Source organism: Octopus bimaculoides, chromosome 23, assembly GCF_046866305.1.
Source record: "Octopus bimaculoides isolate indiv1 chromosome 23, ASM4686630v1, whole genome shotgun sequence".
Lineage (NCBI taxonomy): Eukaryota > Metazoa > Mollusca > Cephalopoda > Octopoda > Octopodidae > Octopus > Octopus bimaculoides.
Genome location: NC_142950.1, coordinates 6,972,830 through 7,000,199, shown reverse-complemented (window position 1 = coordinate 7,000,199; position 27,370 = coordinate 6,972,830). Strand labels below are relative to the sequence as shown.

The 27,370-nt window shown below is 38.7% G+C and overlaps 2 protein-coding genes across 6 annotated transcripts in view; one reads left to right on the top strand and one right to left on the bottom strand.

The window, feature by feature from the left end:
• The window catches only part of LOC106873855 (uncharacterized), a 78,719-nt gene extending 67,743 nt beyond the window's left edge, over nucleotides 1-10,976 (bottom strand). The window contains exon 1 of one of the 4 annotated variants that reach the window (XM_089340009.1): nucleotides 10,789-10,976. In XM_089340009.1, coding sequence (XP_089196135.1) covers nucleotides 10,789-10,837 — 49 coding nt within the window. In that variant the 5' untranslated portion in view covers nucleotides 10,838-10,976. The remainder of the gene's footprint in view (nucleotides 1-10,788) is intronic. The other 3 variants (XM_089340011.1, XM_089340010.1, XM_089340012.1) reach the window with 3 other exon arrangements.
• A 6,390-nt stretch (nucleotides 10,977-17,366) lies between these two features.
• LOC106873856 (ubiquitin-like protein 5) lies at nucleotides 17,367-24,341 on the top strand. Of its 2 annotated transcripts, none has more exons than XM_089340013.1 (5): nucleotides 17,367-17,505; nucleotides 19,263-19,337; nucleotides 22,132-22,215; nucleotides 22,346-22,383; nucleotides 24,016-24,341. In XM_089340013.1, exons 2-5 carry the CDS (start codon nucleotides 19,282-19,284, stop codon nucleotides 24,057-24,059), a joined length of 222 nt encoding a protein of 73 aa, XP_089196139.1. In that variant the 5' UTR covers nucleotides 17,367-17,505; nucleotides 19,263-19,281; the 3' UTR covers nucleotides 24,060-24,341. The 2 variants fall into 2 exon arrangements, with proteins under 2 accessions (XP_089196139.1, XP_089196140.1); XM_089340014.1 differs by lacking the exon at nucleotides 17,367-17,505 and adding an exon at nucleotides 17,506-17,772.
• Nucleotides 24,342-27,370: the final 3,029 nt, after the last annotated feature.

Genomic DNA, 27,370 nt, shown 5'->3' with positions numbered 1-27,370 from the left:
TATGTGCGTGTGTGTCTCTGTGTTTGTTCCCCCCAACATCGCTTGACAACCGATGCTGGTGTGTTTACGTCCCTGTAACTTAGCGGTTCGGCAATAGAGACTGATAGAATAAGTACCAGGCTTACAAAGAATAAGTCCTGGGGGTCGATTTGCTCGACTAAAGTCGGTGCTCCAGCATGGCCGCAGTCAAATGACTGAAACAAGTAAAAGAGTGTGTGTATATATATATATATATATATATATATAAATTCTTTTATTCTTTTACTTGTTTCAGTCATTTGGCTGTGGTCATGCTGGAGTCAAATGTCAAACACAGACACACAAACATTTACACATATATATATATATATATATATATATATATATATATATATATATATATATATATATATATACATATATATACACATATATATATATATATATATATATATAGATATGCAGGGCAGGGAATCGTCAATTAGTAATAAAATTAATAATTAACAATTTTGCCGGAGAAGCAGGTTACTGTCAATCCCTATATATTTATGATTATATATATATATATATATATATATATATATATATATACATATATATATATATATATATATATATATATATATATATATATATATATATATACATATATATATATATATATACATATATATATATATATATACATATATATATACATATATATATATATATACATATATATATATATACATATATATATATATATACATATATATATATATATACATATATATATATATATACATATATATATATATATATACATATACATATATATATATATATATATATATATATACACGGTGATCGCTTATAAGCTTAAAGCTTATAAAATACTATTATTATTTTTTAAAGATTATGTATACACACACACACACACATATACACATGTATGTACATATATACATATTTCTATTTACCAAATTCATTTACAGAGCATTGGTTGACCCAGGGCCACAGTAGAAGACACCTGTCAAAGGTACCGCACAGTGGGGATTGAACCCAAAAGCGTTTTCCTTAATCACACAGCTTTGCCTCTACCTATATACTATAAATGATACCAAAGAACATACATTGTATTCAATGAAATCCTTTCAATGCATTATGCTGAAAGTAAATTAACTACAGCTATGGATATTTATCACCTATAGAAAACGCACAGGTATTCACAAGTACAAAAATAAAATTAATAATTAACTTCTTTTTGTTTGTATTTAGTATTTTTGCAGAGAGAGAGAGAGAGAGAGCGAGAGAGACGTTTGTCCTCCAGAGTAATTAGTAACAGACACCTATTATAATTGATATTAGCAAACCCATCAGAGAGGAATAATAGTGGGGGGGGGGGACAATTCCCCTGACACGCAATTTTGAATGACATAATTAGAAGGGACCTTGATGTGGCTGGTTTCCTGTTTTAACTGCAGGGACAGTAAGCTCCTGACAGAATAACCCTCTTCCCATTCGAGGAAAACAGATCCCTCTTCTGGGACGTGACGTGCAGTGGCACATACTCCTACTTTGCTGTATTGGTGACAAACCCAGGTATTGCCCACCCATATATGCAGAAGAGAGGAAAGTAAATAAATACAGAGACCTGACCCCATATTTATTTATCGGTTATGCCAATTTACACCGCTATCAGTTTATGCTGGTCGCCGTTGAGACCTGAAGTCTTCTTGGACCCCAACGACCAATTTCTTCTGCAAAACCAGGATAACAAGGGCCCGTCTGAGAAATGAGCCCCACAAGGTGGAGTGGCTACTACAGCAAGTATCATTGTCCATTCTCTGCAGTAACACCATTGTGATCATGACCACAGGACGCGGTTGAGCACACCATTTGTTCTGGGGATGCATGGACCATCGTCCTCTCCATCTCCCCTATCTACTGCTTAATTCCCTTCGCTTTTTTTCTTCTTCTTCTTTGTCTCTTTGTAATTGTAATTAAAATAATAATAAAACAACATAAATATGAAAGCTATCAACACAGGTATAAACATGTTTACTCTCCTCCTCCACACAGGAGGATAATCAGTGCAAAACAAAGACTAGAATGAATTAAGGTGAGTATCAGGTAACCCTTTCCTTCTCGTTAGTTAACGAGTTTACTTACAAACAAATGAAATATAATTGATGAATAATTCATCAGTCTTTTGATAGAGAACCAAACTGGGAAAGAGGAAGGGGGGGTAGTTAGTGAGTGAGAAATACCAAGGAAACAATATAATGAATAAAGGAAGGTGAGAGAGAGAGAGAGAGAGGGAGAGATAGGCAGACAGACAGACAGAGAGGGTGGAGGGGAGAGAAAGGGGACAGGCAGAGAAGGTGGGGAGAGAGAATAGATATGCTGATGGAATTTTACAGTGCTGTAAAACAGGTCAAGTTTTGTTGACATAGTCAACAGCTGTCTATCACAACATCGGTTTCACATTTTTGACACAAGGCCAGCAATTTAGGGGAGAAGGTAAGTCGATTGCATCAACCCCAGAGCTCAACTGGTACTTATTTTATCAACCCTGAAAGGGTGAAAAGGGAAGTCGACCTCGGAGAAATTTGAACCGAGAATGTAAAGGCAAACAAAATACCACAAAGCATTTTGCCCAACATGTTCATGACTACCAGCCTACAACCTAAATAATGATAATTAAAATAATAATAATAATAATTGCTTCAATTTTTGATGCAAGGCCAGTAAGTTTGGGGGAGGGGTATTTATTTCATAAACCCTGAAAGGATGAAAAGTAATGTCAACCTTGGCAGAATTTGAACACAGAACAACAATGGACAAAATGTCGCTAAGCGTTTTACCAGATGATTTTGCCAGCAGACAAAATCACTGACGTGGCCGGTGACAGAACTGCCTGATTGGCACCCATGCCAGTGGAACGTTAAAAGCACATCCGAGTGTGATCGTTGCCAGGGCCACGGATTGGTTCCCGTGCTGGTGACACGTGAAAATCACCATTCGAGCGTGAGCGTCTCTTTACCGGCACATGTGCTGGGTTGATTTGTTCGACTGACAGCGGTGCTCCAGCATGGCCACTGCATGGTTGGGAAGCAAACTTCATAACCACACAACTATACCAGCATCACTCACACACACTATCTCTCTCTCTTCCTCCCTGGTTGATTGATTGATTGATTGGATGGATGGGTGGGTATTAGGTAGGTAGATAGGTAGATACATTTCTTTTATTAGCCACACAAAGCTCAACAAAGATGGGACAAATACAATGTAGAGCTTTTCTTTTTTGGGAGGAAGAAGGGGAAAAAAGGGGAGTAGGGGGTGTTGATCAAAAGGGATCATAGGAAGGAAAAAAGGGGGAGAGTTCGATCAAAAGGGATCGAGAAAAAAAAGAAAAAAAGTAGATAGATAGATGAATGGTGGACAAATAGATGGATGGAGAGATAAATGGGTGAACAGACAGAAGGATGGATGGATGGATGGATGGACGGTAGACAAATGGATGGATAGACAGACAGATAGTTGAATAGACAGCTTGACAGATAGATAGATAGATGGGCGAATGGATTGATGGACGGGTGGACAGACAGACAGCTGTATAATTAACATAAATGGCTGCATACAGCTTGTACAACAAAAGAATTATTGCATAGGTTAATTATATTTCAAGTTCATTGCTCAAAGTGTCACTCACAACTCAGGGGTCTTCAGTAAAAAGTGATTGTTAACTCATGAGAGAGAGGGAGGAAGAGAGAGGGAGGGAGGAAGAGAGAGAGAGGAAGAGAGAGGGGGGAAGAGAGAGAGGGAGGGAGGAAGAGGGAGAGGGGGAGGAAGAGAGAGAGAGAGGAAGCGAGAGGGAAAGCGAGAGGGAAGAGAGAGAGGGGGAGGAAGAGAGGGAGGGAGGAAGAGAGAGAGAGAGGAAGCGAGAGGGAAGAGAGAGAGGAAGCGAGAGGGAAGAGAGAGAGGAAGCGAGAGGGAAGAGAGAGAGGGGGAGGAAGAGAGGGAGGGAGGAAGAGAGAGAGGAAGGGAGGAAGAGAGAGAGAGGGAGGAAGAGAGAGAGGAAGCGAGAGGGAAGAGAGAGAGGGGGAGGAAGAGAGAGAGGGAGGAAGAGAGAGAGGAAGGGAGGAAGAGAGAGAGAGGGAGGAAGGGAGGAAGGGAGGAAGAGAGAGAGAGAGAGAGGGAGGAAGAGAGAGAGGAAGGGAGGAAGAGAGAGAGGAAGGGAGGAAGAGAGAGAGAGGGAGGAAGGGAGGAAGAGAGAGAGAGAGGGAGGAAGAGAGAGAGGAAGGGAGGAAGAGAGAGAGAGAGGAAGAGAGAGGGGGAGGAAGAGACAGAGGGAGAGAGAGAGAGAGAGAGGGAGGGAGGAAGAGAGAGAGGGGGAGGAAGAGAGAGAGAGAGAGAGGGAGGGAGGAAGAGAAAGAGATTGAAGCTATGCGTGAGAAAAGAAATAAATTGCAATGAATTTTCCTAATGTTATAGTTTATAATTATTCATTTGGATTTATCTGCATAGTAATAACAAATTAATTAAATAATAATATCTGAGGTTGGTTTTTTTTTTTTTTTAAATGTAAACATTTAATAATGGGATTGACTGATAGGATAGCCCATATAATATGACTTGAAGATGGTGATGGTGAGTGGGTGTGCTGATCAAGGAGAAAAACATTTGTGATAAATAAGTTTGTAAACAGTTTGAATTCCTGAAAGAAGCTATTTCATTTCTATTCACATGAGAAAGGAATCACACAAATTCCAAAGCTTCTCACAAGTTTAGAACATTATTATTATTATTATTATTATTACCTCTGCCTTATTTTCAGTCGTGTTTGTTTGTTTGTCTGTGGACAAGACATCTCAAGAACTGCTGGATGGATTCAGATGAAACTTTCTGGGATGTTTGGCCTCCTGACTGGCATGAACTGATTAGATTTTGGGATTGATCCAGTACCGGACAAGGATTCTGGTTTATTTTTCCAGTTATTTTACTTAATTTTTGAGAGCAGTTGGGTTCATTGTAAGTAATCTCATTTGTGAGAGCAGTTGAGTTTATTTCAGATATTCTCATTTTAAAAATCATCTCTGGCTAATTGTTGAGAGGATGTTGGTGTTGCCTTGGTGGAGGTTTGCACTCTCTGAGTGCTATTGTTATTATTAATATTATTCAAATCCTGCCACAGTTGGCTGTCTTTCATCCTATTGGGGCTCAATGAAATAAGTACCAGCTGAGCACTGGGTCAATGTAATCAACTAGCCCCGCTCCTACCTCCCAAAATGTCAGGCCTTGTGCCTTTTTGTAGAAAGGATTATTATTACTATTATTATTATTATTATTATTATTATTAAAAAAGCAAGCTGGCAGAATCGTTAGCATGCTGGGCAAAATGCATGTTCTGAGTTCAAATTCCACCGAGGTCGACTGTGCTTTCATCCTTTCGGGGTCAATAAAATAAGTACCAGTTATGCACTGAGGTCGATGAAATCGACTAGTCCCCTCCCTCAAAATTTCAGGCCTTCTGCCTTTAGCAGAAAGGATTATTATTATTATTATTATTATTATTATTATTATCATCATTATTATTGAGGTGGTAAGCTGGCAGTATTGGTAGCACGCCGGGCAAAATGCTTAGCAACATTTCATCCATCTTTATGTTCTGAGTTCAAATTCCGCTGAGGCCAAGGTCGACTTTACCTTTCATCCTTTCAGGGTCAATAAATTAAGTACCAGTGAAGCAATGGGGTTGATATAATCTACTTACCCCCTACTCCAAAATTTCAGGCCTTATGCCTATAAAACAAAGGGGGGAAAGGGGGAAAAAATCTATGGTTGTTAAGAAGAACTTAAAGTACTTTAGCAGCCATTTCCTGTGAAGTTTCACAAAGTGAACTGTGTAGCAAGCTTATCAATAAAAGGCAATGCAAAATCCACTCCTTGATGAAACAAGAAGGTAGGGGCAACAGGGAGCAGCAGAGATAGTTGAGAGAAAGAGCAATGAGTGCCTAGATTATTATAAGAACAATTCAAACTTTTTTTTTTTCCAACACATTCCATGGCATTTTGACAACATTATCAACATTCCATTTAAAAATTTTCTTTCATGGAAACATTGAAGAAACTATTTGCCAATATAACATGGCAGTCCTGATTCGGATGAATACAACTAAACAAATGCATTCATCCTAACCAGGACTGCCGCGTTATATTGACAATCTTTAGAGCACCAGCATCGGTTGTCAAGCGATGTTGGGGTGACAAACACAGACACACAAACATACATACATACATATATATATATATATATATATATATATATATATATATATATAAATAATATAAAAAATAATATATATATATAAAATTAGAATTATTCATATATACATATTTACAGACATTCATACATATACATACACCCATATATATACGTATTTAGAGACATTTTGTTAGATGGTCGTTGACTGTTCAGGAGTTCATCCGCCCTTTGACAAGTCTTATTTTTCGTCCTGCAGGGTGTCCAACAACACCCTCCTCACCAAGCAAGCCTGGTGGGGTTGCCAGTTTAGTCGCCGACGACCCGACCATGCAACAGGTTGTACTGGATTACATGTTACCAGTAGCACTGAAGAGCGACCTGACATCCAACCCATGCCAGCATGGACAATGGACACTAAAAGAAGAAGACGATGATGATGATGATGCAACCAACTTGATTTCAGCAACCTTTTAATTGAATGAATTCTGGTTCAAAGTCTGATGCAACTGCCATTAGAACACTCCATGTAGAGAAGCTTGGAAAATAGACATTTCCCCATATTTTATGAGCTCCTACTGAAACATAAAATGGCTGAACCCTTGAGCATTTAAACTGGCCATCTTGGCCCAAATATTCTATTTAATTTATGTTGAAATTGACCAAATCTGGTTTCTCACACCTGTCTTACAATGGCATTCGAAAAATTGGCAACCACATCATCGAAATCTTGAGGCTACAAGACAATACATGATTAATTCAAAACAATGTAAATAAACAAGCATCACATTTGACAGAATAACCCGAATGCTAAAGGGTTAAATATAAGTGGCGTCTGAGTCAGCTATGATCAACACATTTACAGCCCATACTGTATTCATTCTCACAGCTGTGAAGTGGGAATACTTATCAGTACAAGAGGTGCATTTAAATCTGATTTGAACACAAATGCCACAGGATTTGTCAAATAATTTGGCCTCTTTCCTAAGATTATGGTTTTAAACATAAGCCTTTGCTTTTGCCATTGTTTACCAAACACCTATGTGTGTGTGTATGTGTGTCACAGCTTGCAGAAAGAACTTTTGCATCGTGAAGTTCAAAAATAAACATCCCAACAAACTAGAATGGCCCATTCATAACACATTTTTCCAAACTCTTTTTGATTATTTTTGTCTATTTCTAAAGTAGAATCTTTGCCAAAATATTATACGGTCAGTAAACAACCTATGTAAAGTAATACAATATCTTTTCTCCTTGTCTTCATTTATTTACATAACCTTAAATATTTTGCCTGATTTCCCACCTGCACTGCCCAAATGTTGTGTGTGTGTGTGTGTGTGTGTGTGTGTGTTTTTTACAAATATTTTATCCTTTCTATAAATAACGTGTTTTGTACTGAAGATAAGAGCATGTTCTAGAGTTAGTTCAGAGATGAATGTTTGCGTAAAATTGTCATTGTAAAAGAGTTGGTCTTTGCTGCTCATTATACAAACAAACGGTACATGTGTTAAAATGATTTCTAATCTCTGTAACAATCTCAGGGCCAGTATAAAATTAATTCACCATTATCTATACCAGGGGTTTTCAAACTGTGGTCCGCAAGGACAAGACAGGGGGTCCGTAGACAGTGAATACTTTTTATGGGCAATTTGATTTTATATGTTTTTTAATCGAAATCTTTTAATTGACAATAAACCTATTTGTTAAATACTGTTGAATAAATAAATGTAAAAATATATGTTATTTTAAGCAAATATTTATGTATAAATTTCATAAGCGTTTATAAGGGGGTCCCTAAGGTAAAGCCTGAAATATAAAGGGGTTCGCAAGTCAAAAAGTTTGAAAACCCCTGATCTATACGACATGATAATAATACATTTGTAAAGAACACCGTATCAGACTGATATGGCTCTTGCATCGAATGAAAAAGTTCAGTCTGAGAAAATCTATGAAGGATTCCCAATTTGTATGTTTATTTGGGTTAATTGGTACACTGGCTCCTTTCAGTCTAACAATAACTAAATTTCCTGGCGGAAGGCAAGCACACACAACATGGACAGAAAAAGCTCTTCAAAGCCTCACTGAAAAGCTTTGAGATCAACCCTGACACCCGAGAAACACAAGCACAAGACAGCCCTACCTGACAAAGCTGCACCAAACAACAGAATTGCAGGGGCACAAAATAAACGAACTATGCAAGACCAGAGCCAACTCCTCACCTTCAACCCCAACAGACCACCAGGGCCTGACCTTTGGTAGAGCCTTCCCAATACACATCAGACTAATTAACCCAGCTGGACACACAATGCCCCGTCGTCTTCTCCTATGTGATATCCTTGGTCATTGTCGACAACGAAGGACGAACTAATAATAATAACAGCAACAACAATAATCCTTTCTAATATAGGCACAAAACCTGAAATTTTGAGGGAGGGGATAAGCCGAATCATCGACCCCAGTGCTCGACTGGTACTTATTCCATCAACCCCGAAAGGATGAAAGGTAAAGTCGACTCCGGCGGAATTTGAACTCAGGACGTAAAGACAGACGAAATGCCGCTAAACAATTCGCCCGGCGTGCTAACGATTCTGCCAACAACTAACTTTTTGGATTTAATTTATTCTGAGGTGCTGCAAAGATGAGTATACTACCCTGGTAGATAATTAGGCCTTTAATTCGCTTAGCCCCCTGGGGTTGGTAGTCTTGCAAGCTGCATAGCAACCTCACTAGTGCTGGTGCCACACACAAAAAAAAAACGGCACCCAATAAGTGCTGTAAAGTGATTAGCGTTGCGAAGGGTATCCAGTCCTAGAAACCATATTACAGCAGACACTGAGGCAGGGTGCAGTCTTTAGGGCCTATCGGATCCTGTCAAACCGTCCAACTCAGCCAGCACAAAACGGACGATGATGATATATAATGTTAGTAAATAGAACTGCAGTTCTTGAAACCTATCAAGAGTCTATTGCTTGTAATTAATGTGCACAAACTCTTAGAGTTCTTATCCAAACCAGTTCTGCCAAAGATTAAAAAAAAAAGGCTTTGCTTTTTTCAGTGAACATCGTTTTAAATAGGGAGAACGAAAAAAACATCTGAATCTTATCACATTTTATAAGCAGCACCCATTCTAAATTTACCGTTCTTTTATTCACGCCCAAAACAATTAGCGACGCATCAATACCTTCTTATAGACACGAAATTATAATTCCCATAACTTATTTTTTTTATGTGGAAAGAAATTAAGCGCGCTGAACAAATTTTACTTCTAACTGTATTCCATACTGAAATATTAGTGACTTGGTATTTTGTTGATGATAAATGATTAGAGATATAGTAAGATGACAGAGATTTAGGAATATCTACAATGATTTATCCGAAATAATAAAGGGATTTATTAACCAAAACAAAGCAGAAATAAGCAAAGTTATTACAGTGTCGAATAGGTCTGGTTTTTGAACCTTTGTAAGAAATCAAATGTCTGTAGGTTTGATGTATGTATGGATGTAAACAATTTTGAAAAGTGTTTATTGTCGTGTTTGCGACAATTACACAAGTCCACGTCCACAACTGTGAGTTCGAAACCCAGAGTTGTGAATTTGTCGGCACAAAGTTACAGACGTGACTTCAAATGCTTGAGAGGCATGCACGAAACTCTCGGCCTTTGAGTCAGCTTCGTAGCTTTCTGTCGATTGTTTTATGGTTAATAAAACCCTTAGGATAAATCATTGTAGATATTCTCAAAGGCATGTCATCTTATTTTGTCTGAGATATCTCTCACAGCTGAATATCAGTTCACTAACGTTATCCAGGAGGCACACACACTTGTAAAAATCGTCTCTAACAAAGCACAAGTGGGAATCGAAATCCTGACGAGGACAGGATTTGATTGAACCCACATTATTACTGGTATTTATTCTATTGGCTCCACTAATCATTACAATAGTTACAGAAGTCGAAACAGATTCCGACAACGAAATTTAAATGTAAATGAGAAGAAACACTACATGGGGTTATTGTTTCGACCAATAAACAGATCTAACGTTTATTTCTGAGATATTTCTTAATTCTTTGAGAATTAAAACGAAAACTGGACAATAAACACCTGAAGTTAAAACAAATGATTTGTTTTTAATTATTACTTTTAATCATTGATATGGAGATTGCTCATCATAGAGTAAAAGAGTAAAGAGAGAATAGCGATCAGCTGATAATGTCTTTGTCATAATTGTGGTTTATTTAAAGACATTATTAGCTTCACAAAACCATTTGTCTTTCGGACCAGAGGCGAGAGAAAGAGGTTTAACTAGAATCGTTAAGGGAATTAAATCAGTATATTACTAGTACTGGATTGTATCGACCGAAAAGACACTACATCCTTGACATTTAAATGAGAATATCCATCAACATCCGTGTGAGGAATAATTTAAAAAAACATTCCTTCGCCTCCGACCACGAATTATCAAAACAAATCCATCAGAAGTTGGCATTCAACAACCTGTAGAACACCAATTTAGAGACAAAAAACCAAACATAGAGACACGTTAGCATTAAAAAATTACCTGCTATAGGGAGAACCCTGCGATAGTCAGCAGAGTGTGACGAGTCCATTGCTACAAGCCGAATGTCGACAATAATTTCTCCAACAACTCAACGTTTCCACTTTACAAATTTCACCGCCATGTTAAAGCTTTGGCTCGCAAAGCATTGTGGGAAGCTGTTGCCATGGTTGTGACAGACTAACAACTATGAAAGCTGGATACTACACTCAACGTGTTAAACTCCACTTTCACTCGACACTCGACACTACTTTTTCTTTTCATACGCTACACTAGTGTTTCTCAACCGTTTCTATCCCGCACTCCACTTCAATTTTCCAGAAAAAAAAAATGCTGCGCTCCCCACCGCGAGCGGCCAAAGAATATGACGCACGCCCGTACGTACGTGCCTATGCACACGCACTTATACACACACACACACACACGCACACATTCATATATCTTATACTTGTTTTAGTCATTAGACTGCGACCATGCTGGGGCACCGCCTTGAATTTTTAATTGTATGAATCGACCCCAGTACTTATTTTTTAAAAGCTTAGTACTTATTCTATCGATCAATTTTGCCGAACCGCTAAATTACAGGGATATAAACACGTCAACGCTAGTTATCAAGCGATGGTGGGGAAAGGGAGAAACACAGACACAAAGATATACACAGATAAATAAATAAATAAATATATATATATATATATATATATATATATATATATATAGGACGGGCTTCTTTCTGTTTCTGTCTGCCAAATCCACTCACAGGACTTTGGCCGCCCTGAGGCTATAGTAGAAGACACTTGCCCAAGATGCCATGTAGTGGGACTGAATCTGGAAACGTAGTTGGGAAGCAAACTTCTTATCACCCTTCCGCACCTGTGACTATCTATCTATCGACTGACCAGCCGACAGACAGACAAATAGATTGATAGATAAATAGATAGATAGATAGATAGATAGAGAGAGAGAGAGAGAGAGAGAGAGAGAGATGAAATCCCAAAGCAGATTTAATCACAACTTTGTTGTAAATTGTATTCACTTGTCACTTACACCCACATTCACAAGTAACAGGACACACCTTGAGAGACACTTCACACTCTACTTTAAACTTTTACTCATCTCAAGCAAACAACTGACTCATACTCCTCTCTCATCACACAGCTTTCACTCAGAAGTGAGCTAATTTTGTTTAGGCAGGCAAAGATGGTGGTGATGGTGGTGGTAGTGGGGGAATGTTTCTGCTATGAATTAACGTTTCTTTTGAAGAGAATACTATGTATTCTCTTTCACATTTACTTAAACACTATACATGTATAATATTTCAAGTTTCAGTTTTAATAGATATTAGCTTAAAAGCTCTACTCCATGTGAACTTTTATGCTGGCTCCTGCAGAGGGCTAATTGGGCCTGTGGCCCTAAAACTAAAAAGAGCTAAATAGCATGACTATAATGACTATATGCCCCGGTGGTGTTTGATCAGAGGTTAAGGACTGATGAGAATTAATTCTATATTGCAATCATTCAATTATTCCAGTCCCAAGTTGAATTCCAACTGTTGACCAATTTGTCCTAAAGTTCTTGTCTTGACATAAAATTAATGAAACAAATATCATTTATCACCTCCTAGATAAATGCCCACCAAGATGGTGTGAATCAGCTAAGAATTAGTAACCTAAATGCTTTTAAATCAGTTCTCAATGCTGAATGCTCAAAGACCAAATGAAGGGCAGATTTTCAAACCTGGGATCATCCTAATTCCAAAAAGGTATAATATGTCTATGTAGAGCAAATGTAGACTGAGATACAGGGGTCTTAAGATAAAAAAAAAACGTACTCCACATATATATATGTATGTATATATATATATATATATATATATATATATATATATATTTGACGGGCTTGTTTCAATTTCTGTCTACCAAATTCACTCACAAGGCTTTTGCTCAGCCTAAGGCAATAGTCTCCGTATACTTTCTGTATATATATATATATATATATATATATATATATATATATATATATATATATATATATATATATATATATATATATATATATATATATATATATATATATATATATATATACAGAAAGTATACGGAGACAAGGAGAAAAAAAATTGAATAGTGTTCAGTCAATGGTCAATCATATATATATATATATTAAAATGGGGAAGGCCGGTTTATGGGATTGCCTTAAATTTCCCCATCCATAAAGGGTTTAGCTTTATGGCGTATCGTCAGATCCCAAAAACCTGTTGGCCCATGACAGAAAACCAAAGGTAATCTTATAAACCAACCTTCCCTATTTTTGATATATACTGCTCTACATCTTAGAGTTTGCTTTTTTTTTTTTCGGATTTATATTTTCTACAAACGATATATATATGATGGGCTTCTTTCAGTTTCCATCCACCAAAACCATGTATAACACTTTGGTTGGCCCAAGACCATGACGGAAGACATTGCCCAATGTGTTGGGCAGTTGGACTGAACCTGATACCACAAGCTTCTTAAATACACGTTCATTCCTGCATCTCATCCAGGAAATAAAAGTTAGAATATTGTTTGCTGCTGAAAGTTGATATGATTAAAACATGTGTCATCGTATTAGAAAATTATAAAAATCACTTCCCACTCTATTCTGAAATAAATCAATCTTGAATTTGAATTTTGTGCTTATCTCCCCTGCTCCGTGTTTTTTCCATTGTCGAGTCAAACACGTTTAATATTAAAAGCTAGGGACTTTAACATCTAGATCAGTGCTTCCCAAACGTTTTTCAGGCTGCTGCCCCCTTGGCACATAGACCACATTCCTAGGGCCCCACCACCACCACCACCACTTTCTGCAGCAAATTCAAAGCAACTACATTTCACTAATAAAACTTAACTTTAACCCTTTAGCATTTTAAACCAGCCATATCTTGGCCCTGATATTCTACTTGTTTTGTGTTCGAACTGGCTACATCTGGCCTCTCATACTTACCCTACATTGTTATTCTGAAAATAAGTTATCACATCATCAAAATCTCAAAGCCTTAAGATAATGCAGTTGTTTCCAGTAGTCATTATAGGTACCTTGCTGATAGGTTTACTCAATTGATCTATTGATTAATTGAGGAAAATTAGGAAACGACCTAAAAAATTAATGCTACTTTTGTCAGAGCCATTTTTTGGTTATAACAGAGCAGAACACTGAAGGAATGGGAGGAGGAGAAAAAAAGAGAAAAAAAGGCAAGTGGAAGAGAGATAAAGAGGAAGACAGGTTACAATAAGGTGAAGAGAAGGAAGGAAAGAATAGAGGAAGGGGTCACGTAATAGAAGGAGAGTTCTTCACTAATCTAAACAATATTGTTAGCCTGGTGTCCCAACAGAGAGCTTATGAGATATTTTACCTGGATTGATAATCCCTCACTATTAGCTATATTATGTATATAGCCACTTTTCTCAGTACCACCCCTCTCCTAGCCAAGGGGTAGGCTCTGTTTTGCAAATTTACTTGGTGATCCTACCGATGCTGGTGCTGTATAAAAGCACCTATGCTGGTACCACATAAAAAGCATCCACCATATTCTGTAAAGTGGTTGGCATTAAGAAGGGCATACACCTGTAGAAACTATGCTAAAGCAGACAGCAGGGATTGGTAGAACCTTCTGGTTTGCCACTTCCTGTGCAACTGTCTAACCCATGCCAACTTGGAATATGGATGTTAATTGATGATGACGATGATGATGATGATGATGATATATTCTTCTGGCGACTGATATACATTTCACAATGGTGTGGTAGGAATCTCTGTTCTCCAATAACCCTGACAGATCCTTAATTTCAAGCCGTGTGTCTCTGTCAACAACACTAATGCATTTGAGTGGTGGCCATTCCTTATCGGAGTGATTACCAACATTTCCATGTGGTACACTTGAACAATTGTGAAGATCTCTTTACATAAAACCATTGGTTGTCTTGTTAACTCACAATTAAAGAATATTTATCTACCAATGCAGTGTTGAACTCTCATTCATAATGCTTGAAATTAGCATTATATCATCATCATCATCGTTTAACGTCCGCTTTCCGCTTTCCATGCTAGCATGGGTTGGACGATTTGACTGAGGACTGGTGAAACCGGATGGCAACACCAGGCTCCAGTCTAATTTGGCAGAGTTTCTACAGCTGGATGCCCTTCCTAACGCCAACCACTCAGAGAGTGTATTGGGTGCTTTTACGTGTCACCCGCACGAAAACGGCCACGCTCGAAATGGTGTCTTTTATGTGCCACCCGCACAAGCCAGTCTAGGGGCACTGGTAACGATCTCGCTCGAAAATCCTACGGGAGCCAGTCAGGCGGTACTGGCAACGGCCACGCTCAAAATGGTGCATCTCATGTGCCACCCGCACAAGAACCAGTCCAGGGGCACTGGCAACGATCTTACTTGGCTTGCCGGGTCTTCTCACGCACAGCACATTTCCAAAGGTCTCGGTCAGTAGTCATCGTCTCGGTGAGGCCCAATGTACGAAGGTCTTGCCTCACCACCTCAGCCCAGGTCTTCCTGGGCCTACCTCTTCCACGGGTTCCCTCAACTGTTAGGGTGTGGCACTTTTTCACGCAGCTATCCTCATCCATTCTCACCACATGTCCATACCAGCGCAATCGTCTCTCTTGCACACCACAACTGATGCTTCTAATGTTCAGCTTTTCTCTCAAGATACTGACACTCTGACGGGTATTCACATTGACATTACACATCCAACGGAGCATACTGGCTTCATTCCTTGCGAGCTTACGTATGTCCTCAGCAGTTACAGCCCATGTTTCACTGCCATGTAGCATGGCTGTTCGTACGCATGTGTCATACAGTCTGCCTTTTACTCTGAGTGAGAGTCCCTTTGTCGCCAGCAGGGGTAAGAGCTCTCTAAACTTTGCCCAGGCTATTCTTATTCTAGCAGCTACACTTTCAGCGCTCCCACCCCCACTACTAACTTGGTCGCCCAGATAGCGGAAGCTATCGACTACCTCTAGTTTTTCACCCTGGAATGAGATAGAAGTTGTTTCCTGTTTGTTTACAGTCTTTATTGCACCTAAACATCTGCCACAAACAAAAACTAACTTGCTAGTTAACCTGCCTTTGATGTTGCTGCACCTCTTATGTGTCCATAGCTTGCACCGGGTACATCTTATAGAGTTACTACCTACTCCTTTTCTACATACTGAGCAGGGCCATCTACCTGAAGGGGTTTGTGTTTTATCTACCTTCCTACTTATTAGGATTTTGGTTTTAGCTAGGTTGACTCTAAGGCCCTTCAATTCTAGACCTTGTTTCCACACCTGAAACTTCTCCTCTAGTTCTGATAGTGACTCCGCAATTAGGGCAAGGTCATCAGCATAGAGGAGCTCCCAGGGGCAACCTGTCTTGAACTCCTCTGTGATTGCCTGGAGGACTATGATAAATAAGAGGGGGCTGAGGACGGAACCTTGGTGGACCCCTACCTCTACCCGGAATTCATTGCTGTACTCATTTCCAACCCTCACCTTACTGGCAGCATCTCTGTACATGGCTCGCACAGCTCTCACTAAGCATTCTTCTATCCCAAGTTTCCTCATTGACCACCAGATAAGGGATCGGGGGACCCTGTCAAAGGCTTTCTCCATGTCAATGAAAGCCAGGTACAGAGGTTTATCCTTAGCTAGGTATTTCTCCTGCAACTGTCTCACTAGAAATAAGGCATCAGTAGTGCTTTTACCTGGCACGAACCCAAACTGCATCTCATCTAAATTGATTCGCTCCCTAATTAGTTGGGCTATGACCCTCTCTGTAACTTTCATAACCTGATATATATATATATATATATATAAGAAGCATGCTTTGACACAAAACAATAGCAATAAAAATAAGTCAAACCGGCATACACCCTTTCTCTTAAATACAAGGAATACTGGTATTTTAATGTAAAATGCGAAAGCGCTTTTTGGTGGTCGTTCGTCTTGCTAGAAACAGCAGCCAAATCTCCATCATATTATGCCCTTGCCCTGCCATCTCAAATAAAGGTATTAGATTACGGACGGTCACGGTTGGAACGCCTTTGTTCGATCGTAGTTCCACTTAATTAAGGTTAATCTAGGGTAAATGGATAAAAACTTGTAAAACATTTTAGTACGCACTCTAAGGGCCGTCTTAGCAAGCATTATAGGCCTTCAACCAAATCAAAGCAATGGGCCCTACAGTACATCTACTGGCAGTAAACTATAGCATAAATAGATAAGAACGGGGTCCCTAGAACCATGTGACTCTTGGGAGACCGCCCAGTGTGCTCATGCTTTAAGACGGCATAGGACACTCAGGTGTGCGCGCGCGCGTAGACAGATTTAAATTTGTATATATATATATATATTTTTTAATTAAATCCAATACCAGCATTCTAGCTATTTTATTCAACAAATTGTTTTTGGCACCAAATTGTCTCTACGCTGTGACAATCTTATTTTCAAATCACAAAATTTTTTTGTTGCCTAACACATCGACTAAACGAACACAACACACTTCTATCTATTATAACACAATATAATACAAGTTAATTCATCACAATCTAACAACATCACATAAGCTAATTCAACACAATATCATTCGTCTCGTATTTAGAATGAAACAATTCTAAAAAGTACGAAACTGAAACTGTCCTAGCTCTGAATTGGTTATTATTTATTATTTTTTATCTCGGATAAACCGTAAATATTTTTTGATCTTATTTCCTTGTCACCTTAATTAATTTAATTTATTCTAATTTCTAATGATTTTTGCAAAGATCTTGTTCTCATGTCAAAATTTTGAATGTCAGATTAACAATAATAATTCCAAAACTTTTATTTTTGTTTTACGAATATGATCGTTATTTTCACGTGTTCTTATTAATGTCGAAAATTTTCTACTGAAAACCCTTTTAATTTTACTTAGTTAAGAAATTTTATAATTATAACCAGTGGTGTTCGACTTTGGTATGTACAACGACGACTCCTTTTAAATCATTGATATTACCGGTATTTTTGCGAAGGCTCATTTTTTCAAATTTGTTTTTCGCCTTCTTGATGATAATATCCAATTAATTCATTTCCAATCTTTTAATTACAGTTAAATGATTTTCGTTTTCTTAATGCCTAACCACGAAGACATTATAGTGAGATGTGTAACTAGGTAACTGACTTACAAAGACAGTGCTCGGAAGCAAAAAAGAAATAATTAAAACGAGCACTCATAGAGCGCAAACCTCCGCCAAGGCAACACCAACGTCCTTAATTTTCTAACTTTTCAGCCCCACAATGGGGAGAAAACAGCAAAAAACAATCACGCTTGAGATGCTCAACACTAATTTTCAACAGTGATATACAACAATTTCAACAACGGACAGTATCAAAAAGAAAGCCTTCAACATTTAACAACCGTGGTAAAAAAAAAATGACGAAACTCAGAATGCAAGTTGTTAGTTGGCAACACCAACGTCCTCTCAACAATTAGCTAGAGATGATTTTTAAAATGAGAATATCTGAAATAGGCTCGACTGTTCTCAAATGAAAATACTTAAAATGAACCCGACCGCTCTCAAAACTTAAGTAAAAATAACTGAAAAATAATCCAGAATCCTTGTCCGGTACTGGATCGATCCCAAAATCTAATCGGTTCGTGCCAGTCACGAGGCCAAACATCCCTGAAAGTTTCATTCGAATCCGTCCTGTGGTTCTTGCGCCATCTTGTCCATGGACAAACAAATAAACATGACTGAAAACAATATCTCCGTTTTTGCTAAGGCGGAGGTAAAACAGGTTGGCTGCGGGCTTGGATCATAGATCACTTGGATCAGGCTGACCAGCAGCCAGACAACAGCATATAAATACCAGCTATTCACTGGGGGCGGTATATTTAACTGAACCTTCCACTAAAAGTTATGGTCTTGTGCCCGTCTAAAAGTATTGGAGTAGCTCAGAATGTAATGAGTTGGAAAGGGAGTTTAGCATTTAGTCCAGGGCTTAACCATTTCTGATGTGTGGTAATCTGATGTGTGCCACACATCAGATGTCAAAGTGATCGCAGCAGCATGAGATGAAATGTTTTCTACAACAACACAACGTACAAATCGGTTCAGGAATTGAAACCAAAATCTTGCAGTCATGAGTGCAGCACTCTAACCACTAGACCATAAGACCTCACACCATCTCTGATAAGGTTAAGCTTTCAACTGAGTATAAACATAACGTTTGATACTTGAAAGGAAAAAATGACATTACAGTTTGAGGTGGAAGGCGGGCTTCTAGTTTTAGAAGATAGAAAGAAAAAGAAGCAAGATAAACGAAGTTTATGTATTGAACATCATTTAGTTGTTAGTGATCGATAGTGGTGACAAAAGAACAAAATTCTAGTTATACACGTTGAATTTTATTTGACTGAAATCACTCACATGTTTTGATGCAATTTATTTTTCTTCTTCCTTCAGAATCCGCTGTGCTTCAAAAATGCTTGAGATAACTTGTAATGACCGACTGGGAAAGAAAGTCAGAGTGAAGTGCAAGTATCCTTCTGCTTCCAAAGAGATGAATAGTCTTCCTCTTTATTGTATGTGTGCCAGATAACAAAAACTAAAAAACAAAAGTGTGTGGCCATATGGTAAGAAGTTTCCTTTCTGACCACATGGTTCCAGATTCAGTCCAACTGTGTGTCACCTTGCAAAAGTGTCTTCTCTTATATAGCTCCAGGCTGACCAAAGCCTTGTGAGTGGATTTGCTAGATGGAAACTGAAAGAAGCCCATAATGTGTATATGTGTGCGCATATATCTATATATAAGTGCAGGCATGGGTGTGTGGTAAGAAGTTTGCTTCCCAACCACATGATACTGAGTATTCGTGTTCAACATAGCATTTTTCCAGTGAGGTACACATGCTATTGTCATTTTACATTCATTTTTCCATGGTTGTTTCTCTGTTACACTCTAACCTTTCATCATCTGACACATGACCACCTCCTCCAATATCCCTCCTCTATAGCAAGATGCCTGTTTTTGTCTCTTTGTCACAGTCTTACCTTACATCATTTGATGCAAGATCCCCTCCTTCAAAATTCCTTGTCTTGCAAAGTTACTTGGTGACCCTGCCAGTAGTGGTGCCACGTAAAAAGCATCCAGTCCACACCTGTAAAGTGGTTAACATTTGGAAGGGCATCCAGCTGTAAAAACCATGCCAAAACTGACCTCACCTGTGCTGGTGCCACATAAAAAGTATACAGCCCACTCTGGGGTGATTGGTGTTAGGAAGGGCATCCAGCCATAAAAACCATTCCCAAAACACACAAGCCTGGTATAGTCTTCTACCTGACCGACTCCTGTAAAGCCATCCAACCATGCCAGCATAGAAGACAGAGATTAAACGATATATATATATAAATTATATATAACAAGGGTGCTATGAAGCACTAGCTTTGCTAAAAATAGGAGTCAAGATACTCCAAAGCTGCAAAAATTAATACTAGATTTTCACAAGCATAGTTGGAAAAAAAAAACAAGTGAATAAAGATTGCATTTCATCTCTGCAAAAATGCAAGAAGGAATGCCAATTAACCTGGTGTCGTGATTTCAAATTTAACATCAAAGACACTTGATTCTATCTATCTATATATATATATATATATTTTTATATATGACATTGACCACTAACGTGGACATTCAATGTGCTAATATCACAATTTAGGTTAGTTGAAATATGTATGTCACATATTTCAACTGCTAAAGGCAAATACACTGCAGTTACCATTGAGAAATAATCTCTCTTATGTGATAAACATATTTCAGCTAACCTAAATATTGTGATTATATGTAAACACTGCTTAGCACCATTTCTCCAACTGAGGACTGGCGAACCAGATGGCTGCACTAGGCTCCAATCTGATCTGGCAGAGTTTCTACAGCTGAATGCCCTTCATAATGCCAACCACTTACCAGAATGTGCTGGGTGCTTTTTAGATGCCACTGGTATGGGTGCATTAATGCAGCACCTGCACAGGTGCTTTCTTAAGTGGCACCGGCACCTGTAAAGGACAAGCCAGTATGTGTGGAAGACAGTGGATTCTGTTTAGCTTGACGTGTCTATCAAGTACAGCAAATCGCCACATGTCCTGGTCCCTTGTCATTTCTTCCGTGAGGCCCAGTGTCCAAAGATCAATAACATTAGATAAAGACCAAGACTGGCAATGTCACACCATCGTGATAAGGATTGCAGAATTGGGGCAAGAGAAGGACCATTCTAATTAGAGATTTGCTGGTGAACCTGAGGACAAATTGTGGACTTGTAAAAATACAAAATGGTCTTGAATGTGAAGTAGTCCTTTGGTCTGTGTAATTCTCCTCCACTTTTCATTCCCTTGAGGTGGCAAAACAAATATTACAACCACACAGCTATGCTTGCATCAGGTTATATTGTAAAACCAGACCCACTCATCTGAGCCAGTTCTTAAGGACCTGTACCATAGTTCATTCAAGTTAAGAAATGTTGACGTGCTGCAAGAAAATTATTTTAACATCTTAGACAATATATGTTGTAGTTCAGAAGTTTGCTTCCAAACCATGTGGTTTCAGGTTCAGTCCTACTTTGTGACACCTAGAGCATCATTTATTTGGTCTTTTGAATATAATTACTGCAATTGTTGCTATGGTTTTGGGTTCAGTCCCACTGTATGGCACCTGGGGCAAGTATCTTTTACTCTAACCGTGGTCAACCAAAGAAACGTTTAATTTAGTCTTTTAGATATAACTACTACTGTTGTTGCTGTTTTCTATAACCCCAGCCAACCAAAGACATTGTTAATTTGGTCTTTTAAATATAATTATTACTATGTATGTATAAATATAAACAAACTAACATGTGTTTTTATTAGAAGCGTCCAAATGTGTATTGTAAGATACAAACAAGCAGATGATATTTCTTTCAAATGCAGTAATGCTTTTAGAACAGCAGAAATAATGAATGAATAACCTTACAAGGAAGAAAAAGTTGTCAACAAACTGCCTTGTAAAGGTATTTATCCATTATTTCTGCTGTTCTAAAAGCATTACTGCATTTGAAAGAAATATCATCTGCTTGTTTGTATCATACAATACACATTTGGATGCTTCTAATAAAAACATATGTTAGTTTGTTTATATTTATACATACATAGTAATAATTATATTTAAAAGACCAAATTAACAATGTCTTTGGTTGGCTGGGGTTATAGAAAACAGCAACAAACTGCTGTTCTAACGGCATTACTGCATTTGGAAAAATATCATCTTGTTATTGTTCTTGCAGTTGTTTTCTTTAACTAAATCTTTCAGTGAAGACGACACCATTTGTGACCTAAAAAAATTGATCGCAGCTCAAACAGGCACTCGGTGGGAGCGAATCGTTTTGAAAAAATGGTAAGTTACTTTATTATTTTCCCCAAAGGAGACACTTTTGAACTAGAAGATGAAGAGTAAAAGTATTTTATTATTGAAACAGAACCAAAATGCTATTTTTCTAACATTTTCTATTTTTATCTTCTTTCAGGTACACCATATTTAAAGATCACATCACTTTAAATGACTGTATCCTTTATTCTGTTCTCTTGAGATTTCACTAATTTTCTATTTTAATTTCTGAGATGAGATTTCACAAAAATGTCAACAAAAAAAAATCAACTTTTTCCAATTTACCTAATCTTTAATTGCTGACCCTCTACAAAAACACGAGTAAAAAACTATTCTTTTATCTTTTACTTGTTTCAGCCATTAGACTGTGGCCATGCTGGAGCACCACCTAGAAGAATTTTTAGTCAAATGAATCAACCCCCAGTACTCATTTCCTTTTAAGCCTGGTACTTATTCTATCAGTCTCTTTTGCCGATCTGCTAAGTTACAGGACGTAAACACACCAACACCGGTTGTCAAGGGACAAACACTGATACACACATTCACATATACACACACACACACACACACATGATGGGTTCCTTTCAGTTTCCGTCTGCTAAATCCTCTCACAAGGCTTTGGTCAGCCCATGGCTAAAGCAGAAGACACTTGCCCAAGGTGTCACACAGTGGGACTGAACCCAGAACCTTGTGGTTGGGAAGTAGACTCTTTACCACATAGACATGCCTGCGTCTATATTGAAGTACTGCTCACACATAGAACATGGCTGCTGCGGCTCCCACAAACATACCAAACCACATCCCAAGAAGACTGTTGAATGAAGGGGCATTAAAACGACGGCCACACTAATGTGTTGTTTCTATGTTACTTTGCCTTTCATCCTTTTGGGGTCGGTAAATTAAGTACCAGTTACACACTGTGGTTGATGTGATGTATTCGACTTAATCCCTTTCTCTGTCCTTGTTTGGCCCCCTGTGGGCATTATAGAAATAAGAAGCATCACCATGCTGTCTTTACATTCTGAGTTCAAATTCTGCCGAGGTCGATTTTTGCCTTTCATCCTTTTGGGGGTCGATAAACTAAGTATCAGATGTGTACTGCTGGGATCAATCTAATCGACTGGCCCCCTTCCCAAAAACCTCAAGCTTTGTGCCTAGAGTAGAAATGTTACCATGCCAGAGAAAATGCTTAGTGGTATTTCATCTGTCTTTATGTTCTGAGTTCAAATTCCGCTGAGGTTGGTCAACTTTGCCTTTCATCCTTTCAGAGGTCGATGGATTAAGTACCAGTTGAACACTAGGGTCAATATAAGTGATTTACGCCCTCCCCTGAAATTGATAGCCTTGTGCCATCAGTTTATTTTGGCTCTTTACATTCTGTGTTCAAACCTTGCCAATGTCGGCTTTATTTTTCATCCGCTCAGGGTCAATAATGTAAAGTACCACGATCATTAGTATCACCTAACACCCTTCCCTCAATGCTGGCCTTGTACCTATACCAGAAAGAAGTTTTGGTTTTTTTAAATTTTGGTACAAGCCCGGCAATTGTGAGGAGGGTCATAGGTCAATTACATTGACCTCATTGCTAAACTGGTACTTATTTTATCAAGCCTGAAAGGATGAAAAATCAAAATCAACCTTGGTGGCATTTGAACTCAGAACCTAAGGTCAGAACAAATGCTGCCTAGCATCTTTTCTGATGCGGTAATGACTTTTCCAGCTTGCCATCCTACTACAAACAAACATTATAGTTATTTATTCTCTTTCTCCTCCTCCATAGTTTTTGCAACCTTGACTCTGATATTTCAGATGAAATCCATGATGGCATGAATCTAGAACTTTACTACCAATAAATCTGGCGAAGAACGCTTCCAGACAGCTCCAGTTTTTTTATACATTTGTCTGTGCATTTTTTCCCTTGAATTTTTTTTTTTTTTTTTTTTTTTAAAGAAAATTAACACCGTTTTCAGGAAAATTCAAGATGAAATCAAACTGAATAAATTTATAAGAACAATGACAGGACTTTTAAAAAAATCATATTTCTTCTCTGTAAATGTCCTTTTTTATTCTTTCTCTCTTCTTCTAAATGCTATTGTAAAATAAACTACATGTATTCTCAGACATGTTGATTTTTATTTGCTTCTTCTTTTATTTATTTTTCTTATTGACTTTGGTTTCTTTTCTTTATCTTTTACATATTTCAGTCATTAGATTGTGGTCATGCTGGGGCACCGCCTTCAAGAATTTTTAGTCAAATGAAACAATCCCAGTACTTCTTACTTTTTTTTTTTTTTTAGCCTGATTATTCAATTGGTCTCTTTTGCCAGACTTCTAAGTTATGTGGATGTAAACAAACCAACACCAGTTGTCAAGCATTGATGGAGGGACAGATAAAGACACAAGCACATATGTATGTATATGTGTATGTATATGTGTATATATATATATATATATATATATATATATATATATATATATATATATATATATGTATATGCAAAGTGGTTGGTGTTAGGAAGGGCATCCAACCGTAAAAACTCTGCCAGAACAGACAGAGTGGCAAAGAGTAGTTTTTCAACTTGGCCAACTCATGTGAACCATCCTACCCATGCATGCATGGAAGATGGATGTTAAATGATGATGATGTATGTATGTGTACATATATATATATATACTAGCCTTGAAGGCAGCATTCAGGCTAGATCCTGCACAGGGTACTTTTGAGGCCTTCAGCCCCACTATTGGACCACTTCACAGCCCTCTACCCTTGTGTAATGAAACTTATTTCTGCAAATGTGCTAAGCACTGATGCTGATTGTAGTTTAATCAATAAGCGTAGGAGCTAGGTAATACAGTAATAGTGGGGTCAGTGAGGCCCCATTTAAGCAGCCCTTCAGAAATTGAACCTCCTTGCAATACTCCCTGGGAGTTCATGATATAAAATTCATTGTCATTGCTGGTTTACCCCCACTGCATCATGCTGGGACCATACCCCCTTTGAGCAACATCAAAATTCACTCATCCGTCCACAAACACTCTCCAAGCTTTCCTATCATTTAAAAACTCTCTTGCCTCTCTCACTCCAACACCTCTAACCATCAAAGCTTTCCTCACTCTATCCATTCACACAAACCGAGGTCGGCTTTGGTTCTGCTGCCTACCACTTCTGCCTTCATCACCCTCCTTACCATCCGCTCCTCATCTATCCTCTCCACGTGGCCAAACCACCTCAACATTCGTCTAGCCATTTTGGTTGTTAGTTTTTCTCTCATTCCTGCTCGTCTTTGCACCTCCTCATTCCTCATCCTGTCCATCCATGTCACACCAACCATAGCCCTCAAACACATCTAGTCGCCTCACGGACAGAGAAACCTCACTCAAGAAGATATATATATATAGCTGTTAGATCAGGTTATGAAAGTTACAGAGAGGGTCATAGCCCAACTAATTAGGGAGCGAATCAATTTAGATGAGATGCAGTTTGCGTTCGTGCCAGGTAAAAGCACTACTGATGCCTTATTTCTAGTGAGACAGTTGCAGGAGAAATACCTAGCTAAGGATAAACCTCTGTACCTGGCTTTCGTTGACATGGAGAAAGCCTTTGACAGGGTCCCCCGATCCCTTATCTGGTGGTCAATGAGGAAACTTGGGATAGAAGAATGGTTAGTGAGAGCTGTGCGAGCCATGTACAGAGATGCTGCCAGTAAGGTGAGGGTTGGAAATGAGTACAGCAATGAATTCCGGGTAGAGGTAGGAGTCCACCAAGGTTCCGTCCTCAGCCCCCTCTTATTTATCATAGTCCTCCAGGCAATCACAGAGGAGTTCAAGACAGGTTGCCCCTGGGAGCTCCTCTATGCTGATGACCTTGCCCTAATTGCGGAGTCACTATCAGAACTAGAGGAGAAGTTTCAGGTGTGGAAGCAAGGTCTAGAATTGAAGGGCCTTAGAGTCAACCTAGCTAAAACCAAAATCCTAATAAGTAGGAAGGTAGATAAAACACAAACCCCTTCAGGTAGATGGCCCTGCTCAGTATGTAGAAAAGGAGTAGGTAGTAACTCTATAAGATGTACCCGGTGCAAGCTATGGACACATAAGAGGTGCAGCAACATCAAAGGCAGGTTAACTAGAAAGTTAGTTTTTGTTTGTGGCAGATGTTCAGGTGCAATAAAGATTGTAAACAAACAGGAAACAACTTCTATCTCATTCCAGGGTGAAAAACTAGAGGTAGTCGATAGCTTCCGCTATCTGGGCGACCAAGTTAGTAGTGGGGGTGGGTGCGCTGAAAGTGTAGCTGCTAGAATAAGAATAGCCTGGGCAAAGTTTAGAGAGCTCTTACCCCTGCTGGCGACAAAGGGACTCTCACTCAGAGTAAAAGGCAGACTGTATGACGCATGCGTACGAACAGCCATGCTACATGGCAGTGAAACATGGGCTGTAACTGCTGAGGACATACGTAAGCTCGCAAGGAATGAAGCCAGTATGCTCCGTTGGGTGTGTAATGTCAATGTGAATACCCGTCAGAGTGTAAGTATCTTGAGAGAAAAGCTGAACATTAGAAGCATCAGTTGTAGTGTGCAAGAGAGACGATTGCGCTGGTATGGATATGTGGTGAGAATGGATGAGGATAGCTGCGTGAAAAAGTGCCACACCCTAACAGTTGAGGGAACCCGTGGAAGAGGTAGGCCCAGGAAGACCTGGGCTGAGGTGGTGAGGCAAGACCTTCGTACATTGGGCCTCACCGAGACCTTTGGAAATGTGCTGTGCGTGAGAAGACCCGGCAAGCCAAGTAAGATCGTTGCCAGTGCCCCTGGACTGGTTCTTGTGAGGGTGGCACATGAGATGCATATATATATGATGGGCCAAAATAGACAAATGGAACCTAGTGTAGCCCCAGTCAAAACATCCAACCCATGCCAGCATAGAAACATGTTAAATGATGATACATGTGTGTGTGTGTGAATTCCCATGGCTTAGTGATGGGGATATGGTATTCAACTTGTGAATTGCTGACAATACATTGTGTCCTTGAGCAAGACTTTTTATTTCACATACCCGTCAGAGTGTAAGTATCTTGAGAGGAAAGCTGAACATAAGAAGCGTCAGTAGTGGTGTGCAAGAGAGATGATTGCGCTGGTTTGGACATGTGGTGAGAATGAATGAGGAT